Source organism: Vidua macroura, chromosome 4 (genome assembly GCF_024509145.1).
Source record: "Vidua macroura isolate BioBank_ID:100142 chromosome 4, ASM2450914v1, whole genome shotgun sequence".
In the NCBI taxonomy this organism is placed as follows: domain Eukaryota; kingdom Metazoa; phylum Chordata; class Aves; order Passeriformes; family Viduidae; genus Vidua; species Vidua macroura.
Window position 1 is genome coordinate 66,938,398 of NC_071574.1, and position 23,297 is coordinate 66,961,694.

Consider the following 23,297-nt stretch of genomic DNA (forward strand, 5'->3'; position numbering starts at 1 on the left):
TTACTCTGATTACTTTTAAGTTCGTATCAAAGTTGGTCTTTTATAATACTTTTTTTTTTTTTTTACTTTCAAAGAAAAAGTCTATAACTGCCGTGAGCCCCCCGAGGTGGCTCCGCCGGCCCAGCAGCTCCCAGCCCGCTGCCGCAGGGACGCTGGAACCCCGTTTCTCCACTCCCTGCCTGACTCCAAAGCTCACGCTGGGGAAGAGCTTTCATTTTCCACTAATTTTTGGTGGTTTTGTTTTTTGTTTTTTTTTTTTTTTTTGTTTTTTTTTTTTTTGTTTTGTTTTGTTTTGTTTTGTTTTTTTTTTTTTGTTTTTTTTTTTTTTTCCCTCGGGGGTAATTCTAAGAAACCGATATTTTCCGGAGGGATTTTTGGGTAGCAGAGCATCCTCCTCCTCTCGGCACCCGCCTCCGCATCGCTGCCCGGGCGGGTGCCGGGGTGTCCGGGCTTCGCTCCCCACTCAGCTCCTTTCCCCTGCTCCCTCCCGGTCTCCTCAGCCTAGCTCCCATCTGGGATTGTGCACGGCCGGGCGCTCCGCAGCCTCATCCACTCCCTCACACCCGCTCTAGAATGGAATCAAATGTTTCAGCCCTCCCGTGGAAACAAAATCTGCCGCGACCGCCGGTACTGGAGACAAGGGGGGAGCGCAGCCGGCTGCACGCTGCAGACCCCGCAGGGTCCGTGGCTTCTGCTGCCTGTAGGTGCGGGGTCCAGCAGCCTGCGGGAGCCGCGGGGAGGATGCGGGATGCTCCAGGTGATGCGGGGTGCTCCGGGTTCTCATTTCCCCTCGTGCAGAAGCGTACAAGCACCAGGAGTCTCTGACCAGACTCATTTGCATTTGTGAAAATAAGATCTTTTACGATTAAAGGAGTTCTGAAGTAAATTTCCAGGGAAAAACATGACAAGTAGTAATGCTTGGAGTTCTGCTCTGCACAGCTCTTACTGAGAAACAGGAGAGATTCTCTCACACTACGCCGTTGTGCACCAGGTTTGAGTAAGTGCCACTAGCAGCCAAACTGTTAGCTCAGGTGAGGCATGACACAGCTGAATAAAGAGATAATTCAACCCCTGTCTGCACACCAGGAGCTCCAAGCAGTTCCCTGCCAGTGGGAAATAATTTGGCTCCAACAGGAGCTGCCCAGAGCTTCAGAGTGCACGGCTCCCCTACTCCAGGCTGGTTAGTGTCCTGCCAGCGAAAACTGCTCGTGTGAGTATTATTACTCACAGCTGCTGGATGAAGGAGTCAGTTAGCCTGAGATTCCCAGTCATTAAATGCAATTTAACAAGGCTTCTCACATTTTATGGCAGTGCTGAAAACAGAGCTGCAGGTATCTTTCTCAGCATAGTTTAGGAAGTTATTAATAACCCTTGCTCCAGTGCCTCATCTAGAGGTCTGAGATCATAAAATTCTAGAGCAGATCTGCACAGCCTCAACTCTAGTGTGTGTCGTGCCCAGCATGCAGCACCTGCAGTGGTGTAGGGCATGTTTTACACTCTGCTCACAGGTACTGCCTGCGTCCAGTGGGCATTTGGAGCACCAACACCAAAGAGCCAAGTCAAATAATCTCCCTGGACCAAAACTCTGCAGCAGGCTCATGGTGTTGGATCAGAGTGTGGGTGCAAACTTGACAGTGAGAAGCATGACACAGGGCAGCTGTTGATGAGCATCTCAGGTGTGAATGCTCAGCCCCTGGTGCACTAAAGCAAAATGCTCTCACCTGCCTGAACCTCTGAGCTCCACCCACCCCGTGTTCCTGCCTGCTGACATTCCGGCTCTGCAGGAGAGTCAAACAGGGCTTGATGCAGCATTTGAGGTTGTCCCATTAGGTAGTCACAGAAAGCCCCCAAAGCTCCCACAGTGATCCCCCAGCAAGGCCCAAAAGCCAATTCCCATGTGGTGCCTGTCTGGGGTCCCTGGGGCTCCTGCACAGGGCTCCTGGAGCTCATTTTCCATGAATCATCAACGAGCCCTGGAACAGAGCAAGTAGAACATTCTGACTGAGGGGTGAGGGTTATGACACAAGCAGGAGGTGTTTGCTCTGGTCCATTCTGTCAGTCAAAATGTCTTTTTAATTTCTTTATTATTAATTCATAAAATTTAAAGTGTTAGGGGATTCAGGACATGGAACACATCCAAGGGGACATTCAGCAAAACATTTTCCAGAGGGCAGAGTCTCAGCTCTGACAGGCTGAGTAGCACGTTTAAACCCTGATTCAATGTGTTCAAGTGATACCTTTGGCAGGTACCAGAGATGATCCATCAGCATATTTTTGGACTAATTGCCATGAAATCAATGTTAAATCCAGGGGTGCAAACCTGTATTAGTAAGAAAAGATGCAGATACTAATTGCATCTTACTATTGTTCACTTTGTGAATGAATTAAGTTAAAAAAGGAAACTGCTCTATTTTACTTCATACACTTCAGCTTATATTGAAAAAGTTTCAGTTGTTCAGTAATGTCTTATAATCAAAACAACAGAAAAACCCACATAAATACAGACAGATACATTCCAAACAATTGAGAGAGAAGCGAAAAATATTTAAAAATATTTTGTGTCTTGGATTTCACTCAGCAATGATGTTTCACAATGTCGTTGCAAACCAGTTCTGTACTATCACCTGCAAAAAATACTTTGTTTCCACTTGAGCAGGGTGCAGTGAGTTACTTTTTTAATTCTTAGAGATTTTTGACATGTATTTCAGAGTTTCTGTTTCAGACTGAACTCATGTTACATATTTCTAGTCTTATACTACACAAGTCAAACGTTAAAAATAAAGCTTTATCTGTATAAACTTAAATCAATTTTCCAAAAATACACCATGATGTCTGTTTGCAGTCTGCTGTATTAACAAATATTCATTAACTCCTGTATTACCTGACAAAATAATTCTGCTCAAACAGTTGAATTTAAATACTCAAAGGAAAATTATTTTACAATGTTTGGGCATTTCTGGTCTTCAGGTTCTGTCTCAAAGATAACCAAGTAAATATGGTTGTTGTAGAGCCTTTCTTAACAGCAAATAAAAGAAAGATTTTTTTTTTTTCTGGTATTGGAAGATTTTGCAGACTCTGGGAGGTAAACCAAGGCAGAGGGACACTGGGGATGAAGGGGACAGGCAAGTAGACAAAGAGGATCCTAATCAGTTTGTCACTCCAAGTGGGCTTACATAAATGGTTTACATAAACCACATTCTTCTCTATCTAGTGGGTTTTTTTACTTCTTTCCCTCTTGCTCACACACTCATGTTCTGTTAACATGCTCACATTAAACAGCCATCTCATGTGGACAGAATGGGGGCTGTCACAGTGAAAATAACCCTGACAGGAAGAGCTCTTTCTCCTTTCCTGATGCTGTCTGGCAGAGATGTGAATTCATGATACAGAATAAACTTAGAACAGCTTATCAAAGCCTTGGAAAGCTACAGCTATGTGCCCACTCAGGAGAAATGCTATTGATGCTGGAAATCCTGTGGATGAGCCTTGTATCGATAGAGAAGCCGCCAGAAACCAGAGCATGGCCAGAACATAAAAGTCTGGACATGCAGGGTCAGGCAATATCTGTATATGATTTACTAATTTATTCTTATGATGTGACACAGGTTCAGGTAGCTAAAACTAGCCAGGTTCACCCAAAGTGATAGACTTCATTTCAGAATACATCTTCTAGATTTTCTTCTCTGCAATAACACAGAAACATTTTACAGTGACAATGAAGGAGAGATGACACCAGAGCAAAGAACTGAAATATTGTCACAGTAACATTTATGTGGGGTGATGGTTTACACTGTAAATATTCACCCCTTCCATAAACTGCTGCTTTTTCAAGAGAAGCAAAATAATTCTACTAAACTTAGTACAAATGAACAAATTATTGCTCTTTTTCTTTCTTTGTAATTTTTTTTCTCTGTAACCACACACATACATTACAAGAACTCATCCTGCACATACAGGGACTCTTTCCAGCCTTTTCACTGTAATACAGGTAGAGTGACAAGTTTATTTCCTGTTCCTTGGTTCCCAAAGTCTGCAGGAGGGGAGGAGAAGTGCAGGAAGAGAGCATTTGAATGAGCTGCTGGTTGGGTTCCTCCAACTCCTTGTGTTGACCAAGAGTTCATAGCACCAAGCTGCACTCTCTGTGACCTGTTAAATGTTTTGAGAGTTGTGATTAAGGATGCTCTTTGGCACTTCAAGCATCAGCATTATGCCTTGTAGGGGTGATTTGGAGTGAAATACTGTGTTTGCCTTGAGCACGCTCTGCAGCACACCTGATCACACTCACCTCTGCTGCTTCTGCTCCAGCACTGGGGAAAATAAACTCTCATGCACATGTGGAAGCAGCATTTAATTTCTGCCCTAGTGAAACCATGTGGCAGGCTCTCCTGGTGGTGCTGTTAGCCTTCAGCTGCCAAAAATACTATTACAAAAATTCAAAGATATCCAAAAGCAATTTCCAAACAAGCAGGATCATGTATTATATTTCCATATACCTTTTACAGAGCATGAGGATAAGAGTGGCTCCATAATGGCATTATAAATACAGCAAATTAATGGTGGATGCAATGCCAACACCTTGTCATTATGCAAATTGGAATGTCGGCAGAAATGGTTATTCAACAACCCCTTTCAAAGCAACCAGAAGTCTAATGCTGCTCATTACACCTAAACTAATTAGCACCACATTTTAAAAAAATTTAATAAGATTTTCCTTAACCCCTCAACAGAGAGGATTCCTCATGATAATGGAAAAACATACAAGCACTTGGCACAGGAGAGCTGGGTTTTTGCTCAGGGCACTGGCAGGCAGAAAAGCAAGGGGAAGTCCACCCAGAAAGCCAAATTATGATATTTCAGTCACAGACATTTAGAGATGGAGAAACAGATTGTGCTGACATAAGCCTAGCTCAGTTTGCCCAGGCTCTGGTGCAGCCTGTCACTAGCACAAACAGCCCATGCCCTCCTCCCAGCATGGCAGAGCCTGCTCCCCCACCACTCCCCTGAGCTGCCATTTAGGCTCTGGATTCCCCAGACCCAGCTGATAGGAAAGGCTCAGCAAGGACATGAATCCTGTTCTTTCTCCACTCAATCAGCTTTGAAGCAGAGGAGAAACATGAGTAATTAAGGGATCATTCTCCTTCCTTTCCTTCAGGGGCAGCATCCCACTCCCACACCTGGAAGAACAACTTCTTCCCACAGGTCACACACAATTTGTCCAGGCAGCCCTAGTTCTCATCCACAGGTACCTTCTAGGGGATGTACTAAGTTTTGGGATCTTTAACATCTCTCCCAGCTGAAGGGGTGGGGAAGTGCTGCTGGATGGGGAGGGGTCAGACTGGTCTGACCTAGGCTGCTACTTTGAGGCTTTTCCCTCTTTCTTAATTCCTTCAATTTCGGTAGAGGATTTTGTAATAGGACCATTACCACATCCAGTACCAGGGATGCTCTGAGGGCTCCGAATGTACCAGCAGGATCTAATTTCTCTCATTGCCCTCTCACCACCTTTGCAATCCTCCTAGTGTCACCATCCCACACTCCAGCAGGTGCTGAAGCTCTGCCCTGATGTAGCACAGCTGCAGCACCTTGGCTCAGGCTGCCATGAAAACAGCTAAGCTGGGAGAGAGTCACCAGGAGCCTCTCCCTGGACCCTCCAGCTGGTTGTCAGGAGCTGTATTTCAGTGGAGTCTCCTGCCTGAGTGCTGGTGCTGGGCTTTGTAGCTGACTCCCACCCTGATCTCTCCTTGCTGACATGGCTCCAGACCTGCCTTTTATCTTGGTGGACCTTCAGGTAACTTGTGGCTGACTCTGTTCCTGTTGCCAAGGTTGTTTTCTTGTTTGGGGGCGTGTGATGGTGCTCTTGGCAGGAAGGACATTATCCCGATTTTCACCTTCAGCTCCTCTCACCTCTCCCTGGAGGTGACACCTCCAGTCTGTTTTTTCTTTCTCACCTGGCTATGGACTAACTTCCCTCTGCACTCCCAGCACCATCGAATCTTCCTTGGGCACTGCTTGGGGCAGAACTTGATTGTTTGCGGATGCAAATTCAAGTGTTATTTTCACTGAGGAGTAGAATGCTGTTACCTGTTTGGGGTATATTTAAATGCAGCTATCCCAGAGCATCCTAGAACAGACATATGGAGAAATTGCCCTGCAGAAGTTACCAGAGTAACACCCTTTTCTCTGGCTTTGGTGTCCATGGGGTCCTGAGGGCTGATCTAGCTGGTGATGGTATCCACGAGGAAGCTCTCTCCTGAATCCATGAAGTTCAGTGTGTTTTTCCTGGCAGGTGTCAAGGCAATAAGCATGCAGATCTAGCCTTCCCTTGCCCCAGTCTGGGACTGTAATCTGCAGAGATCTTTTACTCTCTCTGGTTTCCCACATGAAGCAGTTTTAGCCTCACGGTGATTCAATTCCAATTCCCACAGGGAAGCAGGTGATGTGAGCTGTCCCCCACCAGCTCTCCTGCTTTTAATTTGCAGGTGGCTCGGGCTGTCCCCTGAGTCAGGACGTGGGACTGTCACCTCTGAGGCTGAGAAGGGACCTGGACTCCACCTCCTGAACGTGTGTCCAGCAGGAGCGCTGTTAAGTGCACCACGATTGCCACTGCCTATCCAAAACCAGTGACTTTGCTGAAGGTGTGAGGCATTCCAAAAGGCGTGGCTTTAAATGGCCAATTCTCATCACTGAAGTACTGCTGTAACATCCTTACCTCTTCTGCTGCTCAACCTACAGAGACATTGACATCAGCTCTGAGTAAAAGCATTAATGTGCACCACAGCCAGGCATTGGCAGAGAGGGAGACCACCAGGTGGCCATCTGCCTCTGCTGTGTGCTGTGACACACCTGAACTGGGCTTGTGCTGGCTGGGCTCCTGAGATTCTACACCTCTTGCTTCTGGCTAGAGGCCCCTTATAACTAGCAACATCCTTATCACCCATTTCCACAGCCACTTTAAATGGAACAGTTTTACTTTTTGTTTTCCACAAAACAAAGTTGTTGTTTTTTTTTTCCAATAATGCCCACTTTAATTAACTGAAGCCTTTCCCCAACGTAGAAAATTGTTCTGTGTGGTATGATCCGATGTCCATGCAGAACTGCTTACAAATCCTATTTTTATGTTTTGCTTACCAATAAGAAAAGAACTACAAGTAAGTATTTTAACCATGATTTCTAGGAACTTTTTAGTGTTGTATTTTTGTAATAGGGACTTTCAGCCATATGCAGGTTGATAAAGCCAAGCCTCAAGTGAGTTTAGAGAAAATGGAGTCACAAGGCATTGTGCAAAACATGACTATGGGCTCACCACCCTGCCCCAGAAACCTTGGATGTGCTGAAGGATGGCTTTCATTCAGAAGCCCTGCTCACAAGGTCCATACCAAGCTCATTTATGCTACTAAATGCTTTGTATTTGAGTGCCAGACCATACATGGTGTGGTATGGCACATACTGTGATCTTTTTTTTCCTTTCAGGGTTTTACTCCCCAGGTGTAACCATGTGCTCAGGTAAGAATAACCATGGAGAAGTCTGTTACAGTTCTTGTTTTCCCCACTAACACAACCCTGGTTAAGAAAGAAGATTTAAATGCACCAGCATAGCTCACTTCAGCTGAGTCCCTTCAGCCACACAATATTCAACATGTATTACAACTGTTCACCTTAACAACACTCTAAGGGCCAAATCACCTCAAGGTGTGCAGGTACCTAGAAATCATACACAGCATCCCCAGTAAGCAGAAGTACAATTGCAAAGGTGCTGGAGCGAGTTACAAAGACAAAACCGCACACAGAGGTTATGTGAATGATACCTGTATTTATTCTTTTCCCCCAGAAGCCCTGAGGACAGGAATAGAAAAGTTCCAGTAGAAATGTCACAGGGACAGTTGTAACTGGTAAACCCAGGATCTCAAATTTGCAAACTGCTCTAAGTAAACTGGCACACAAAAAGTGTGATGTATCAAAAAAGCAGATTGATCTATTTTGAATTTTTGAAGGTAAAAGGATTTCTATTTAGTGAAGGTATACTGGATCTTTGGAGAGAGATGGCTTCTTAAAATTCTTCTTCCATCACATCTACTGATAAACTCAGGAAAAGGAGAAAGCTCCCCCAAACCCTTGGAATTACGTCTGACCAGGTCTAATGAGAATGCTTAAGTGACAGCATCCAAGACCTGTTGCATGTATACAGGCTGAGTGGCTCTTGTAGAGGAATAACTGAATAAAAAGTGTCAGTAATTAACATGGGTTAAGGGAAGGGTTTGTCCCACACTGGACCAGGGGAATAAAGACAGTGCAACAGGGGATGTGCAGTCTACACATTTCCCTATGAAGGGTCAATGGTTCATCTTGGCTCAGGGCAAAAAAATGAAAAAGATGTAGAGGAAAGTCATCAGAAGAGCTTTAAAAAAAGTCATCATTGGCCATCAACCTGTCCCACAGTCCAGGTACCTCTGTCTGAGCTGGCCATTTCTGAGTCACCTGCCAGGGACTCTTAACTCTGAAAATTCTCCTTCTGCATGAAAGAGGCCACTCCAGGAAGACTTTGTTGGTTTTGATTTTTTTTTTTTTTCCATGCATGCTTTTAATAAATGAAGGGGGAAAGCACACAGATCATGTGATAGTATTAGGTTTAACTGCCAGATTGGACAGTTGGGTCCAGACAGGAAGTTTTAGCTGATAATTCTAGAACTGATGTGAATGAGTAGCATCATTAGAATCACAGCATGCTTTGGGTTAGGAGGGACCTTAAAGACCACCTATTTCCAGCCCCTCTACCAGAGGCAGGGACACCATCCATCAGACCAGGCTGCTCACAGTGGAACATAACTGACTAACCACACTTTTTTCCCCATCAGATTTCTGTCATTTCCATTCTCAATCCTGGTCTTTGTGATCTTTATTAAAGGCCCACAATGGGAACTCCATGGGGTCAAGTGCATCTACTGTTTGCTGGGACTTTGTAGTGCTGACATTTCATGGCCCCAGCAAAGGAGGGCTAAGAGTCACTGCACAATATAAACTTCCTATTCTTCTTACAGGGAGAAGGTATGTTTTATAAATGAACACCTTCAGCCTCTGCAGGTTCAAGAATCTCTGGAATAGTGGCACAATGACTTTTGTGGCTCTTTGAAGGTGACATCAAGTGTCAGTTAAGTTTGGACTGTCTGGGAATCCCAGCATCCAATGGTTGCTACCACATTCAGATGTGTGAGGTGGGGGAGTTGTTGGGTTTGTGTGTTTTCTGTTTTGTGTGTGTATGTGTGATTTTGTCCTTAGTATGAAATCAAATCAGTTTAGCAGTTGATTCAACTGACTTGGTGATGAACTTGGTTTGTCATTATCCACATTTTCACCTGGAATCTTCACTGCCACATTAGCAAGACTAATAGCCAGTAGAAGTGGCTTTACTTTCCAGTGCAGTCAGTAGATATTACGTGAAATTCTGCCTCTTTATTGTTTTATTTTCAGTATTCCAGAAGTCTATCAACTTCTGTTGAAGAACAAAATATGTCTTCCAAATTACAAAGCTCTTGCAAGATAAATTATCAAAAGTCAGCATTAATAACTTTCTGTGCAGTACTTGTGCAAGTCAGAAAGTATTTGGCAGAACTGGGAATTAGCTTTTGTCTGAGGTGGTCAGAAGCTACACTGAGTTGTTAAAATTTTCCCAGTTTTTAATTCTTAGTCTCCTTACACCTCCAACAGGTGAGTAACTAAGCCTGTGCTATAGAGAATTCATGCTACTCTGTAATGAGCACTTTATTGGAGAATTTTGCAGGTCATTTTGAAATTGATTTTCAAACACAACCCTCCTGATTCTGTGGATTTTCTTTACCCATAAAGCTGTATGAAATGTTGCAAGAGCACAACTGGTCACTGTTTCATTTTCTCTCCTTAAGCTTGACTATAGCCAGCAAACAAGTTTGGGAGATTTGTTTAAGTACCCAGCCAAGAACTACAACCCACAGTGGATCCAGCTGCACACTAACTCTCTGGAGTTAGAAGATTCCAGGTGCTTGTGTTTATATCTGGGTCATTTAGACACACTCTGGGGCTTTAGCCTGATGCAATTTTATCTGTTCCAAGCCAGGCAGGTCACTTGTGTCACTTGAGTGATTTTCTTAAACTTCTTATTTTCACTTCATACTGGAGTTTTTTTAACTGCAGTTAAATGAGAGCACATTCTGTTTACATGTACAGACTTTAACAATGTGCTGTCCAGGAGCAGCTCTGAAAGATACTGGGATAGCATCTTGGGAAGAAGCAGGCCAGGATGATCTTTGCCATTTCAGCTCTTGCATCTGTGCCACAGCTACCAAGACTGACTTAGCTCCTGGAATTCAGTTTGCAGAAATCAAACTCTACTCTGTTTATCATCTGAAGGCATCAGCTGATTTGGATTTTTTTACTCTGCACCAAGGTGTTTGTAGAAGTGCTGCAGCAGCTGCTGTGCTGCTTGGTGTGGCTCACTTTGTACACTAAGCTGAAAAAATGCTCTGTGCATTGCCATCCCTGGCAGCAATCAAATTGTTTTAAAAGTATCTTTTTCCCCAAAGGCATGAAAGCAGAAAATTAAACACACGTACTGTCAAAGGAAATATAAATTACATAAGTCTCTTAGGAAGGAAAAGAACCAAGCCCCAAAACCTGAACAGTTTACCCAAATTATGTACAAGTCATTAAAACATCTCTATTTCATGTATATTTCAAATAATTATCAACTTTTTAAATGCATTCAATTCCATAGCACCATATCTTTTCCAAAATTAATATTCGTTATCAAATAAGTTACACTTGGAAACAATTTAAAAATGACACCTGTAATAATGTGCTTAGCAAAGTATTGTAGTGTAAATACAAATATCTCTGATTAAGGGCTTTGCAGTTGCACTCTTGTAATAAAGAATTGCAGGGAGGGGTGATTAAGAATTTAATTCAGTGCATAGTTAAACTGGTTGGCAAACTTCTCGTGCTTCCTTTGGTCCACCCGGTTCATGGCTTTCATGACCCGTTTCATGGCCCCTCTGAAAGAGAAACAAAATAACAACAGTACTGTTGAGTCTACTCAATCTCAGAGAACATTTATGAATGTTGGGGAATTTGATTAATCACTACCAGGCTTCTGAGCGTGGCATTGATGAGGCTGAACAAATTTGTCTTGTTAACTAAATTAGCTGCAGCAATATAAATAGTTTAATTCGGCAATGATTTTATTAACAGGAGTAAACAAATTCAAGTCTTTCAGTTTAATGGCTGTGTATTCCACCCTCCCAGCATTATTTCTTAGAGCCACATGGAGCAAGTTTGATTTTCAAAAGCACCTAAGTGCTCTTGGGGAAAAGAAAACCCTAAAAGTATCTAAAAAGATCTTAAAAAATCAGTACTCAGAAACCCTTATGAAATCAAACCCACAATCCAGAATGTTTTTGTGAGGGAAGGGCTGGCTGTTCAGTTCATGTGAACTTCCACAGGTTACTAGAACTCTGTTTCATCAGATGTGGGCTGAGTTAGACTCTTTTGCTCACACCAGCAGCACCCCCATTCCCTTTTAATCCACAACAACAACTCTAGTTTAGGAAGACACCAGAGATTATTGTGTATCTCTCCAGGACAGGCTTCTGCTGCAGAAGAGCTCAGAGTTTAGCACAGGCAGGTCAGTATGGCCAACACATCGGTCAAACATCACATGCAAATGGGATCTCTGCTGCCTCGGGATGGGCAAACACCTGAGCCCTCTGCATCTCCTGCTGTGCCTGCAGAAGGCTCTGGAACATCCTTCAGGTTCAAAAAGGAAGTGAGGGAATGAACTTCAGAGCTGCTAAACTTTCTGGTGCTTCCAAGTCCAGTGAGGGCCTGTCTGTCTCCCTGTTGCTGCTCCATTGGCTGCCATTGCTTCCTCCCAGTGAAGATGTGCCCAGATATTTCTCCAGGGAGGGGCTGCAATGCTTCTGAGCTGGGTAATTCAGACACCTGCACTTTTTTCCCCTCCACAAACTTTAGAGTGAAGATTACACAGCTAAAATTTTGAGGGTGAGGAAAATGATGAACAGCATGAACAGGAGTAGGAGATTGTCATAAAAGGCAGAGAGAGAGCAGGCCCCTACATCCTCCAGAGGTAAGGCAGAGGAATTTTCACAGAACAGTAAGAAGCAGTCAGGAAAATGTTCTGTGGTGAACATCTGCCCCTTCAGAAACTTAGAGCAGCTGCTGTGCAAAGCTGAGGGCACCTTGCCTCAGGAATTTTGCTCCTCACTGGATTCTAAAGTTCCAATTTTTACTGGTTACTTTAGATGCCTCTGGAACAAAAGCTCAGCTATCTGAGGCTGGTGTTTGCAGGTGTTCTCAGCTGTCACCCTGCCTATGAAGGGTGTTATCTCCTAACACATCTCCAGGTAAACACTGGGCTGCTCTGCTGACGTGGCAGGTAGAGCAGCTACAGGTTTGGTTTGAGGGACTGTGTCCTGTTCAAAAGCAGGGCACTGACTGATGTCTCCTTTGATTTCTACAAGTTTGGCAAGTTCCGTCACACAAACAGATGGTTTCAAGGCCCATGCTGTTAAGACTCTACGTTGTCACAGTCTGCATTTATCACTTCTGAGGATGTTCCCAGCAGTGCAGGAAAATTAAGATAAGACATGCACTTGGGCAGTGTTCCTCAGCCTCTTTCAGGATCAGCCCTTACACACTATTCCAGCTCTGCTTCCAGGGTTATCTCCAATAAAACAGCCTGACTTCTGGTTTGGTAACTGTTCTCTGTAATGGCTTCATTTCCAAAGCCATTTTGAAACATCTGAAAGAGGTTTCTTCTTAATAACACTCTAAATGGTGGGATTAAAGATTTTCTCAGCAGCAACTGCAATGAAAACCAACATTCTGAAAAAACACCCTGGAAGAGGTATACTTTTAACAAAATTCTGCCAATAAAGTTACCAGAGTAAGGAAAATGTAGTCATGGTTTTGCACTTCAAATATTACCTAATTGGTAGGAGAAAAGTGAGCCTTTAGCAGTGCAGAGTGGCCTTGCCACTTTCATGTCATGTAGGTTTTACATTAGCACCAGTGGATTGTGTGATACTGTAAATGAAATGAGATCCCACTTTGATGATCTGTGTGCAATTTCACTTAGCTTTATTGGCAGACTAGAGCCTGGGTTTATCACCTATACATTTCAAGTAATTTGGGGTTGTTATAAGGAGCCAAGGTTATCATCTTGTTTAGTGCTGCAAAGCATGAAACCTATTAAAAACTTGACAGGTTTGATTCCCTGTGCCTGGCACCAGCACACACTCAAGATCATTAGCACAAACCACAGTAAACCATGATATGAAATTCTAATCACTAGAACTGTATGTCTCTGACTTCTAACTAAGACTAGGTGACATGAGAAATTCACATAAAACGTGCTATTTCCATAACCAAAAATAATGTGGGTTTGGCTTTGTTATTATAACCAGTACATCAGAGAAGGGAAAATTGAGTTTAAACAAACATTGCGTCCTGGATGCTGTTCAACTCATCCAGTATGCTTAGAGAATAACCCACCATGAATGATTTTACAATAACCATTTTTCTTTTTTTATTTGACAACTTTACTTTCCTTTGACTATTTAATTTTTGATATTTGAAACTCTTTAAATAGCTGCAGCTGCTTCCCATTTGATAAAGACCAGAGCATGCTTAGGCAAATTTATGTTGTAGCCACATCTAAGCAAGAACAGGCATCAAAAATGGTGTTAATAGTGGACAGATGGAGCTACTGTATGTTTTAAAGCACATTTGGGAGTGGCTGGCAGGTTCCCACAGCCACTTGAGATGCTGTGCCTGACTAATAAATGATCATCCAGAGAAGCCAATCCAGCAATTAAAGTTTTAAAAAAATTGAGACAGGATGAAAAAAGTTTTTCAAAGGGAAATTTTGCAAATTAGTTAAAAAACACTGTCAAAGAAATAACCTTGGCTGTCAGTACCTGCTATTTTTTACCCTCTAGACATATGGACGATATTCTTGCTTGCAGTTAGCCAAAGAAGCTGTTTATTAAGTGCATGTTAGTGTAGAAACAGAAAGTACTGTTGAATCAAACAGAAACAGTAATTAACAGGCTTTAGAGAATGGAAGTATCTTACTTATTGAAGACTTTCTTCTCAAGCCGGGAACGAGACGTGTTAGCCTGCTGCTTCAGGTCTGTCAGATTTGGATATTTTTGCTTCTTCCCTTTCTTTTTCTGTCCTTTTCCATTACTTTTAGAGGAACCAAGATCCAGTCCTGTAGCAGCTTCAACTTCTCTCATGAATTCTGGATCTCGCCACTCTGTTCAAAATACAAAACATGAACTATGAAACTCCAAACCCAGGGAGGTTTGCAGTCCCCTAAGGAAGAGGTTCTTGTCACCAATGGGTGAGGGCAGAGCCACACAAATTGCACACATAAAGGAAGGGGAGGATAAGGCAGTTTCCCAAAATGACAGATCTGGATGAAGCAGCCCTGCCAGTCTGTGTTAGTATGTATTAGTAACTGCTGTGGATAAAACTGTTCTGTAGGAAGACCTAAGTCAAGGTTCTTCAGTAGCCCAGTAGCAAAGTTCCAAGGAAATTATTCCATGCAGGAGAGGTAAATAAACAGTGATTATTATTTAAAAATGAAAATGCCAACAATGTAGCTGAGGAACTTATCTGCAGAAATAAATTCTGGATAAACTTAAAAATAAACCTAAAAAAATGGAATATATCAATCTTTTAGCAGAGTAGGGCTGGCAACATTGTAATTTCTTTTCATCAGTAATACGTACTTTAAAACATGAACTGGTATCTGACATCTACATAAAATTCTTGAGTAGGACAATATGACCCTGTTGCCATGACACCCATTTTGCATCTGAAAAAGATACTACTTTCTAAGTATCCCACATTGCCTCATATTAATTATCAAAATCAAATTTCTTCTCTTGGCAATGGCACAGGTTAATTTATCTAAATGAAATCTTGTTTTACATTTTTTCAAAACCTTAATGCTTCAGAATCCAGCCATACACTGTGAGTGGATTCTGAGCCTAGATGCCATCAGAGGAAAAAGCATGAACAATTTAGACTGTGGACTGTTTGAGGAAGCTGAAGTTTTTCACCTTCAGTGTAGTCTTGTGTATGAAAATAAGGTTACACAAAGTACAAAGTAAAAATGTGGCTGGAGGATGGACATCTGCCAAGGGGAAATTTAGGAAAACTTAATTTCATTGTAAAGAGCATTTAGGTTGGAAAATTTGCAGGAAGTACTACTTCAAGAAGAACATGGTCCACACTCAGCAGAAATGCCAGAAGACTGCATTGTAACAACAGTAATTGCCAATCATTTGTCATAGTTTCCCTTGTGTCAGTCAGCCTTTCTTGCCTGCAGAAATTTTAACACCAAATGTCTACTCCTCTTACATAACACCTTTGTAAATATAGAAAAATAAACAGTCCTAAAGGACTATACAACTTCATTTATACACCAAGATGGTCACTTAGTGTGACAAATGCTGCTAACAACATTTCAGGAAGGTCAGAGGCAATGTCCTCACTTAAGAACACGGTGTTAAGGAATAGCAGAGCAATTTTCCAAGGAAAGGTTAGATCTAAACTACCATCATACATGAAAGCAAGGACTGATTAAAATCCAACATGGCAAAAAGCATGAGGAAAACCAAGCTGTTCAAGAGCTGCACAGGAGAGTTACAAAGGGAGAAAACAGAACACATATACTTGATAGATCATAAGACCTCACAGACTTTTTTTTTTTTTTTTTTTGAAGTGAGGGAATACAGAACAGCACAATTCAGATACAGGAACGATTAATCCAAGATTAAGGAAAACTGTCTAAACAGTTTATCTCCCAGTAATAAGAAGGCGTCACAGTTTAGGAACCCCGTGAATAGAGCAATTGTTTAAACACAACGAAAAAATGCCGGCATCCAGTAGAGATGAAATGAGCATTTGAGTAAAATGAAGGAGCAATTTAAAAGCTTTTGAGAAAAATCAATAGAATGCCAGGGAAGAGCAGGCTTTTTGAGCATTGATGGGCCCCTAAAGCTCTTCATACATTGTTACTGAGTTTAGCAGCAGGGAAAAGAAAATTACACAGTTTGCAAGGGTAGGCGGGAATCAATACTGTAGTTAGTAAAGAGATGCTATTTCACATCTGAGTGGCCAGCGGCCTGCCTTCACCAGCCTGTCCTGATACCTGTTTGTTAACAAGTCACTAAGGGCTGAAAAACCAGATACTCTTCAGGGTTGACACAAAAAATAGGCACTTAATTTGCTCCTGTGTGTGAACTATGGGAAAAGGATGAACGCTGCAGATTAGCGGGTCAGCGTAATCCCAACTGATTCACTGTTCCAGGACTGAAGAGCTCAAAGCACCTTCCTGTGGGCATTAGCTAGAGTTCAAAATTTTGTGCTAAGATAATAGATGATCCATAATAACAATGACAGTGTTGTCAAAACACAGTCATTAGCACACAAACCATATGACTTTTATCTAACTGTTTCCCCCTTTAATCACATAAAGATAGAAATAAATCTACCATCCAGTAGGAAGTAGAATTTTGCAAGAAGAATTTTGGTGCAATTTAACCGTACAACTGATCCCCAAATTTAAGTGTTTTTTTCCCAGATTTTTCAAACTGCCATCATTAATGATGTTGTCAGTCAAACAGTTCCTGACTGTCTGGTGGGTTCCCAGTTGTGTATTTCCCATAGCAGCACTGGTCAGATTTGCTTCAAGACCTTTGTAATCAAAAAACCCCCCAAAACCAAACACCACTGAAAACCAACCGAACACACCCCTCCAAACCACAAGCCTCAAAACAAGCAAAAAAAAGTTTAAAAGTTGATGAAAATGCTCTAAAGCAAATATAAAAATAGTAAGGCAGAGCAAAAAAGAAAGTGGATAGAAGCATTTAGTGACATCTTGTATATGCATGGCTTTAGAAACATGGAGGGTTTGTCCAAATTAAAGTGCCACAGCTTGTGCAGTATGTCCCCAGACAGATGGGATGGACCTTTGTGTGACATTTCAGCTTAACAACCACATTCGATAACACAAGGAGCAATGCCAGCACTGGTTTGGGACTAACAGACACATCCTTGTGGACCAGAGGTGAGAAGCCTCTAACAACACTGAGCTGACACTGTAATAAAAATAAATACTATGTCTAGCCTCAAGCAATGGCAATTTCACAGGAAAAAAAAGAAATCAATATTTTTCAGTCCAAGTGATTTTTATACCAGAATATTAGTTTCTAGTTTGAGATTTCAAGAACACCTATCAGTTTAATTTGCTGGTTTGAGTTTGTAATAACTAAGCTGGGAACTTTCCCTTTTAACACAACATCCACACCTCTATCCTGGTTTCCCTGTGACAGTCCAACAGTGTCTGCACTTCTGGCTGGATGCCAGTTTAGAGCACTTACTCTGCCTGGACAGGGATGGAAACTACCTGCAAATGTAGCACTTTGACACCTGCAAATACCAGAAGGTGTTCAGTAATTGCTGCAGTGGTGTGCTGCTGTGATCACCAAGCACTGTCACTCAAAGATGGTCAAATAAGCATTAAAGGACACTGGGTGGGTCAATTCTGTGTTTAAATGCACATTGATTCCACACAGACCTTTCTGAATACAGATTCCTGTTCTGAATACAGGTAACTGTTCCTCAGGCTCTCAATAGGTTTCATTAAAGGTTCAGTAGCTTCATTAATAATATGCATAATCGTCAAACATCAAGTCAGTCAAACCTGAAGAGAGACTCCTGAAAGGAAGTATGGCACAGGATATCAAAATGCTAATGCCTATGGGTAAGTTTAATTAGAATGCAGAATACTCACCTACAATAAATAGCTCAAACCAGAGCAAACTAAGACCTGCTGAAGGAACTAGGTTAAAGAAAAGCTGTCCCCTCAAATTATACACAGTGTCTTTGCTGGACAGATCCTTCTCTCTCATCTTCCTTTGCAGTCCATCGACTGCCAGTGGACCAGAGGTGGTTGTAGTCCACCAGGTATCTTCTGTCCATCACTAATAGGGTTTGTACTATTGCACAAAAGCCTTTTATTCCCCTTGGAAGTCTTCCTGCCTGGGTACTCATTGCATTTCTCACCTACCAGTACAGAGCTACACCTTGGCTAAAAATGCCCAAATTGTCTTGGGGAAGGAGGAGTTTTCCCCTCCACACCTGAAGGCTGCAGCCAGGATGCAAGGAGAAGGCCAATAGTTTTGTTGCCCATTCCCAATTGTTTAAAAAATAAAAATCCAGCATGCCCTCCTAAAACTGGTAGTAACACAATGATCCTAATAATACTATCATTATATTTCATAAATCACAAGTCTTAGGGACCAGCAAGATTAGACATCTTCTTTGCAGAAGCATAGGAACAGTTACTGTCAAGCACTTCCCAGGGAACAGGTCCAACCATCCTTGATAAACATGTTCCTTAAGACAAAGGCTGTAACATGTCTGTCTGAGCAGTGTTGGGAACATAACAAAATCCACTGGAAATAAAGCACAAATGCAATGTTAAAGTTATTCTGTCTACACATGTATCTGTATTTATCACATAAGCAAGAACTACTGTGAATGAGCTGTAACTTAAAATCAATAGGAATGCAAATGGGAGAATGTAGTTAGGAGCAAAAGAGGTAACAGGTATTTCCCACCTCTGCCTAGTAGCTTTGTTTAAAATTTTTTAAGATGCTATGCAGACACAGACCTGGCTGGGCTGCTTGCTTCTCAAACTTCATCTTTTCTTCTCTGGCTCTGTCCTCTGCATTTACAGGAATCCCAGAGTCATCCCGAGGAATTATCTTTCCATGGAAAGGGCACTTGAGAAAGAAAGGGGGGGAAAGAAAAAAAAAATCTCACCGTTAACACAGCTTAAAGCTGGAAACAGAATTGAGCAACAAAACTACACTTGACTCCCAGTCCTCTTTAGAAAGCATCAGAATCCCATTAACATAATGTGTTTAATATATTCAGAATCTCAAAGAAATAACCTCTTTTTGAAACAAATATCCAATTTCAAGAGACTAGGTAGCACATCCTGTCAAGTCTGGAACTAGGGCACCAATGCTGCATCATATATTGTTGTTTATGTTATATCCCTGTCCTGTAACAATCCCATTAAAAGTACTGAAGTGCATTCAGATCCTTCAATCTCAGACAATACAGGAAAAACAGAGATAGTAGAACAAAGTACTTAAGCAAAGCAGTTCTGCTCAATAGTGCTCGTAATTTGAGGCTGTGTAGAGTTTAGCTTTCATAAAACATAATTTGTGATTAAAATTTCTTTGCCCCTCAAACATGTAAGTTTCTAGAAACAGTTAATATCAAATATGTGTCTGAGGAAAAAATTTCAGCAAAGAACTATCTCGGCCCTAATGCCAGGTACTCACACATCACAGTAATAAATAAAATCCAGATAACCTACAATGAATGCCAAAAAAATTTGACAGTTCTTTAAATGTTTACAGCTTCTTTACCAAAAGGATGTTTCCCTTACAGAGCACATATTAACAACGAACTTCTCCAACACAATATTCTTTCACTCCCTTGAGCTATACTTACAATGTGAAATAAATTTTTATGGATGTTTTAAGGAGATCTCCACACAGCACAGATCTTGGAAGCGATGCAACTTGGTGCCTACCTTAATCCGATCCTGTCTTTCACACAGAGTTCCATCAGGCATGGGTGCTCGACATTTATGTTTCACTGGCTCAAACTTGCCAGCAAATGTTATATACCTGGTTTTTAACATTTCTGTTATTTCTTTATTTTCCACCTCTTCCTCTACTTCACTGGGTGCCCAAAATCGGTGCTCAGAGGTAAATCTGTGGAAACAACAAATTAAAATAATTCACACACAAAATTTTAAGAAAACACAGAGATGCCATTATCAACCTGTGCTAAACTCACATGTGGAAGGAAGGGAATTATTAGTGAATGAAAAACCCCTAGGAATCTACCAGTCTTTCTTATGGCTCCTGTATTATGAAGATATTTTTAAAATACCACCAAAGCCTGTCTAGTATTGATTTCCTGTTTAACCTGCTAAGCTATTACAAGTCTTAGCTTTAGTTCATGATCTGACATCCAGAGTCAGTTATCCAATTTCCAGATTCAGTGAATAACTTTGTAATTCTGTACTTGACATTCTTCATAACAAAATACTTCAATGATTAAGCACAGAAGACAGATCAAGGAGGAAACAGTTTGATCTTAATGTGGCTGATCTCATTCCTGATAGCTGGACTCTTGCAGCAGCAGAGAAGCAGAAGCTGGAATCAGAGGATGCTGCAATGAACTGAGACCACAGGAAAGAGCAAACAATCAGCTGAGCCTTACACAGATTCTTTCTTCCAGATTCTCCTACACAGTGTCCATAAATCTGAGAAATTAGCAGGTGTTCCTCTAGGTAATTAAGCTAATCCATTGAAAATCTGTTTTAAAATTAGCGACCTTACCTACATTTACAGACAGACAGGCAAACAAAGATTTTCTCAACAGCATTCATATAATTTCATTTTAGCCACCCCAAGCTGCCAACAGCCTGTAGTGAAAAACGGGCAACCCCAGAGAGCAATTGCCTGACTCATTTTAGATGCTAATCTTAGGAGACAATGACTGTCCCTCTGATGGTAAATGTTTCTTTCTCTTACTCATGAAAAGGAATTAGGGTGACCAGCTTAAGCTTAGGTTATCTGATTTTAAGATATCTGAAGTTAACAACAATCCCACCCCAAATTTAAGGAAATATGAAGTTAAAGAGGAAAAAAATACAGCTAAACTGAGGAAAAAAAATTGCAGCCTGCATGTCTGCTGCTCGTGACAAGCAAGATGGAGATATCTAGATGACAGATGTCTTGATAAGGACATAAAACTCCTAAAGGCACCTTACAGTCCCTTTCTTCCACATAGTTCTTCAGCCCAATCAGTTCCAGAGTTATTTGAGAGGATTTTCTCTATCCTTATCCAATTCCTCTCACTCACTAATATCCCTGGGTGTCATTCCTGCTTTGCTTTCTGTGGACTGCAGAGCCATATACCCATGAACAGTGGCTTCACTCATCACACCAGTCACAATTTGGCAAAACACATAAGCCAATACTTGAAAGAATTACTTCAGAGGGCCTGAAAAGTTTTGATTAATTTAATCTGACCAAGTTTTCAGCAGACGACAAGGAAAAAAAAAAAAAGGAGAGGAAAATATCTGACCATAGCAACCTACGACATACATAGCTGCTGGTTTTAATGAAATAGTTGATCATTTAAACTATGTAAAGAGGCTAGAACTAGGTTAAAAAGGGATTAAGGAATCTCTGAAACATCTCTGTGATTTGCCATCATCAGAAAAATGTTCAACAAAATTCTTGTTAAACAGATTGATTTTATCTGTAATTTCTCCATCAAATACACCTTACTAGTGCCAGAGAAATGCTAACCTGCCAGAAAGTACAAATAACTTTCTTCTGGTAAATTAGGGGATAAAGGCCAAAGAGTTCCAGTGGAAGCTAGTTCAACAATAAACACAGTAATGTATTGCCACAGTTTTTGGTTAAACAATATATTTTTAATTGAACACTTCTGCAAAAAATAGCAAAAAACCCCAAAAGCCCTGGGAGTCTTTCTAAATCAATACAATTTCAGCCCAATGTTTGAACAGTACAGTATTTTAGCTTCAGAAATTCTGTGGCAAGATTATACAATAGAGAGTAAATAAAATAATAACATCAATTTCTTATTTGCTTATTTTAATGCAATGCTGAAAGCAGAACTGACTGGCAGCTCTGGGTCACTAACCTTGCAGCCACATGGAGGGAAAAGCATTCCTAAAAAAGGCACCATAAAGGATCTTCACAAGCATGACAATCCTACAGAGTCTCTTAGTAAAATTCTAGTGTCCTTTGGTGGTCTGAACTCCCCTCCCGTCTCAATTATCAAATTACAGTTACATGAGAATGAAGAAGCATTTAACAGTTGTGAGTGTCAACCCTTCCAGTTAGGAAATAGTTCTATTTATTAATTTCTCTGTCTCCCTTCCCCTAAATATGCACCCAACAAATGTCAAGAATATTTAAATTATGTTTTGTCCTATGTATCATTGACCAGTATTTGGGAACTGAACTTAAAATAGCTTGATTCTACAAATATATTAATATATATATTAATTAGTATATATTAATATATTACTGTTTATTACAAGCATATAACTTATTTTCTCCCAACACAACTTAGAAGCAGGTGAGAGAAGAACAAAGCAGTGGCAGTTCCCAAAGTTTTCTGATTTCTTGTTGTAAGTTAAGCAACATTATAAACAGGCAGATACTTGTTTGAAAAAATGATGCATGTGACAAGTAAAACCTGTTTGTAAGATGGATCAGAAGAGGAACAGATAATCAACTAAAAGATGAAAAATATCAACATCTCACTCACATTTAAAGTGCTCCTAATCCAGATAAATAACAGAGGCTTTAATTGCAATGGCACAGCAATAAATGAGGAGGAGGACGAATAAAAGACAAGTGATGGTTAACTGAAATCTAAGAGAAAGCTCTTGGAGAACTGCTGCACTCTTTCAATGAACTTATATCACCTTAATTTCTAATCTGACAGGAAGCTTATAAAAATTCTAACTCCAGATGCTTACAGAGATCCTGAAGCAAGTGCAAAAATGGGCTAATTGAAACATCCTAGTCACAGTCAGTGCTGCACCAGCTATTTCACTCTGCTTCTAAGAGTAAACTGATTTCATTCAAGGAGGAGAGTAGATGAGTTTGGAAGGTCCGTGCTATCCAAAATAATTCTGTTAAGCTGACATAGCAGACTCTACACAATTCAACACTGTGCAGCATACATTACCTTCTGCCCCACCCCCCAAAAAAAAAACCCACAAAACTTCATTAGAAAATCTTCCTGGTAGCTACATTCTCATTGTTAAAATCTTAATTTATTGTAAATGCTGTGATTAAGTAAGTGAACCGCTAAATGAAACAGAAAGACTTTTCCCCTTCAGATTTTAAAAATTCTAATTCCATACACACCCCACATGTGTTTTCTATTCTTCAGTTTGCTTTTTTCCCCTAAGAATCTTACAGAGCCAGTATGGGTGCATACAGAAATGCTAAAGGAGTTGACTGATAACTACCTTAATTTTTCAGTAAGTCTATTTTATACCTGGGGTCAATGGTATTGTGTGTGCAGAGTTACTTAAATTATCTTTAGTTAGATTGGCACATCTGTAGTTATAGACTATATGGTTCAGAAGTGTGCCC

The 23,297-nt window shown here is 41.1% G+C and overlaps 1 protein-coding gene across 1 annotated transcript in view; it reads right to left on the bottom strand.

Annotated features, from left to right (window-relative positions):
• Positions 1 to 7,790: 7,790 nt before the first annotated feature.
• Positions 7,791 to 23,297, bottom strand: part of UVSSA (UV stimulated scaffold protein A) — a 47,880-nt gene continuing 32,373 nt past the window's right edge. The window contains exons 10-13 of the mRNA XM_053975955.1: positions 19,673 to 19,856; positions 18,737 to 18,848; positions 14,122 to 14,305; positions 7,791 to 11,021 (exon numbers count right to left, since the gene is read on the bottom strand). Of these exons, the coding sequence (XP_053831930.1) occupies positions 10,928 to 11,021; positions 14,122 to 14,305; positions 18,737 to 18,848; positions 19,673 to 19,856 (574 nt within the window). The 3' untranslated portion in view covers positions 7,791 to 10,927. The remainder of the gene's footprint in view (positions 11,022 to 14,121; positions 14,306 to 18,736; positions 18,849 to 19,672; positions 19,857 to 23,297) is intronic.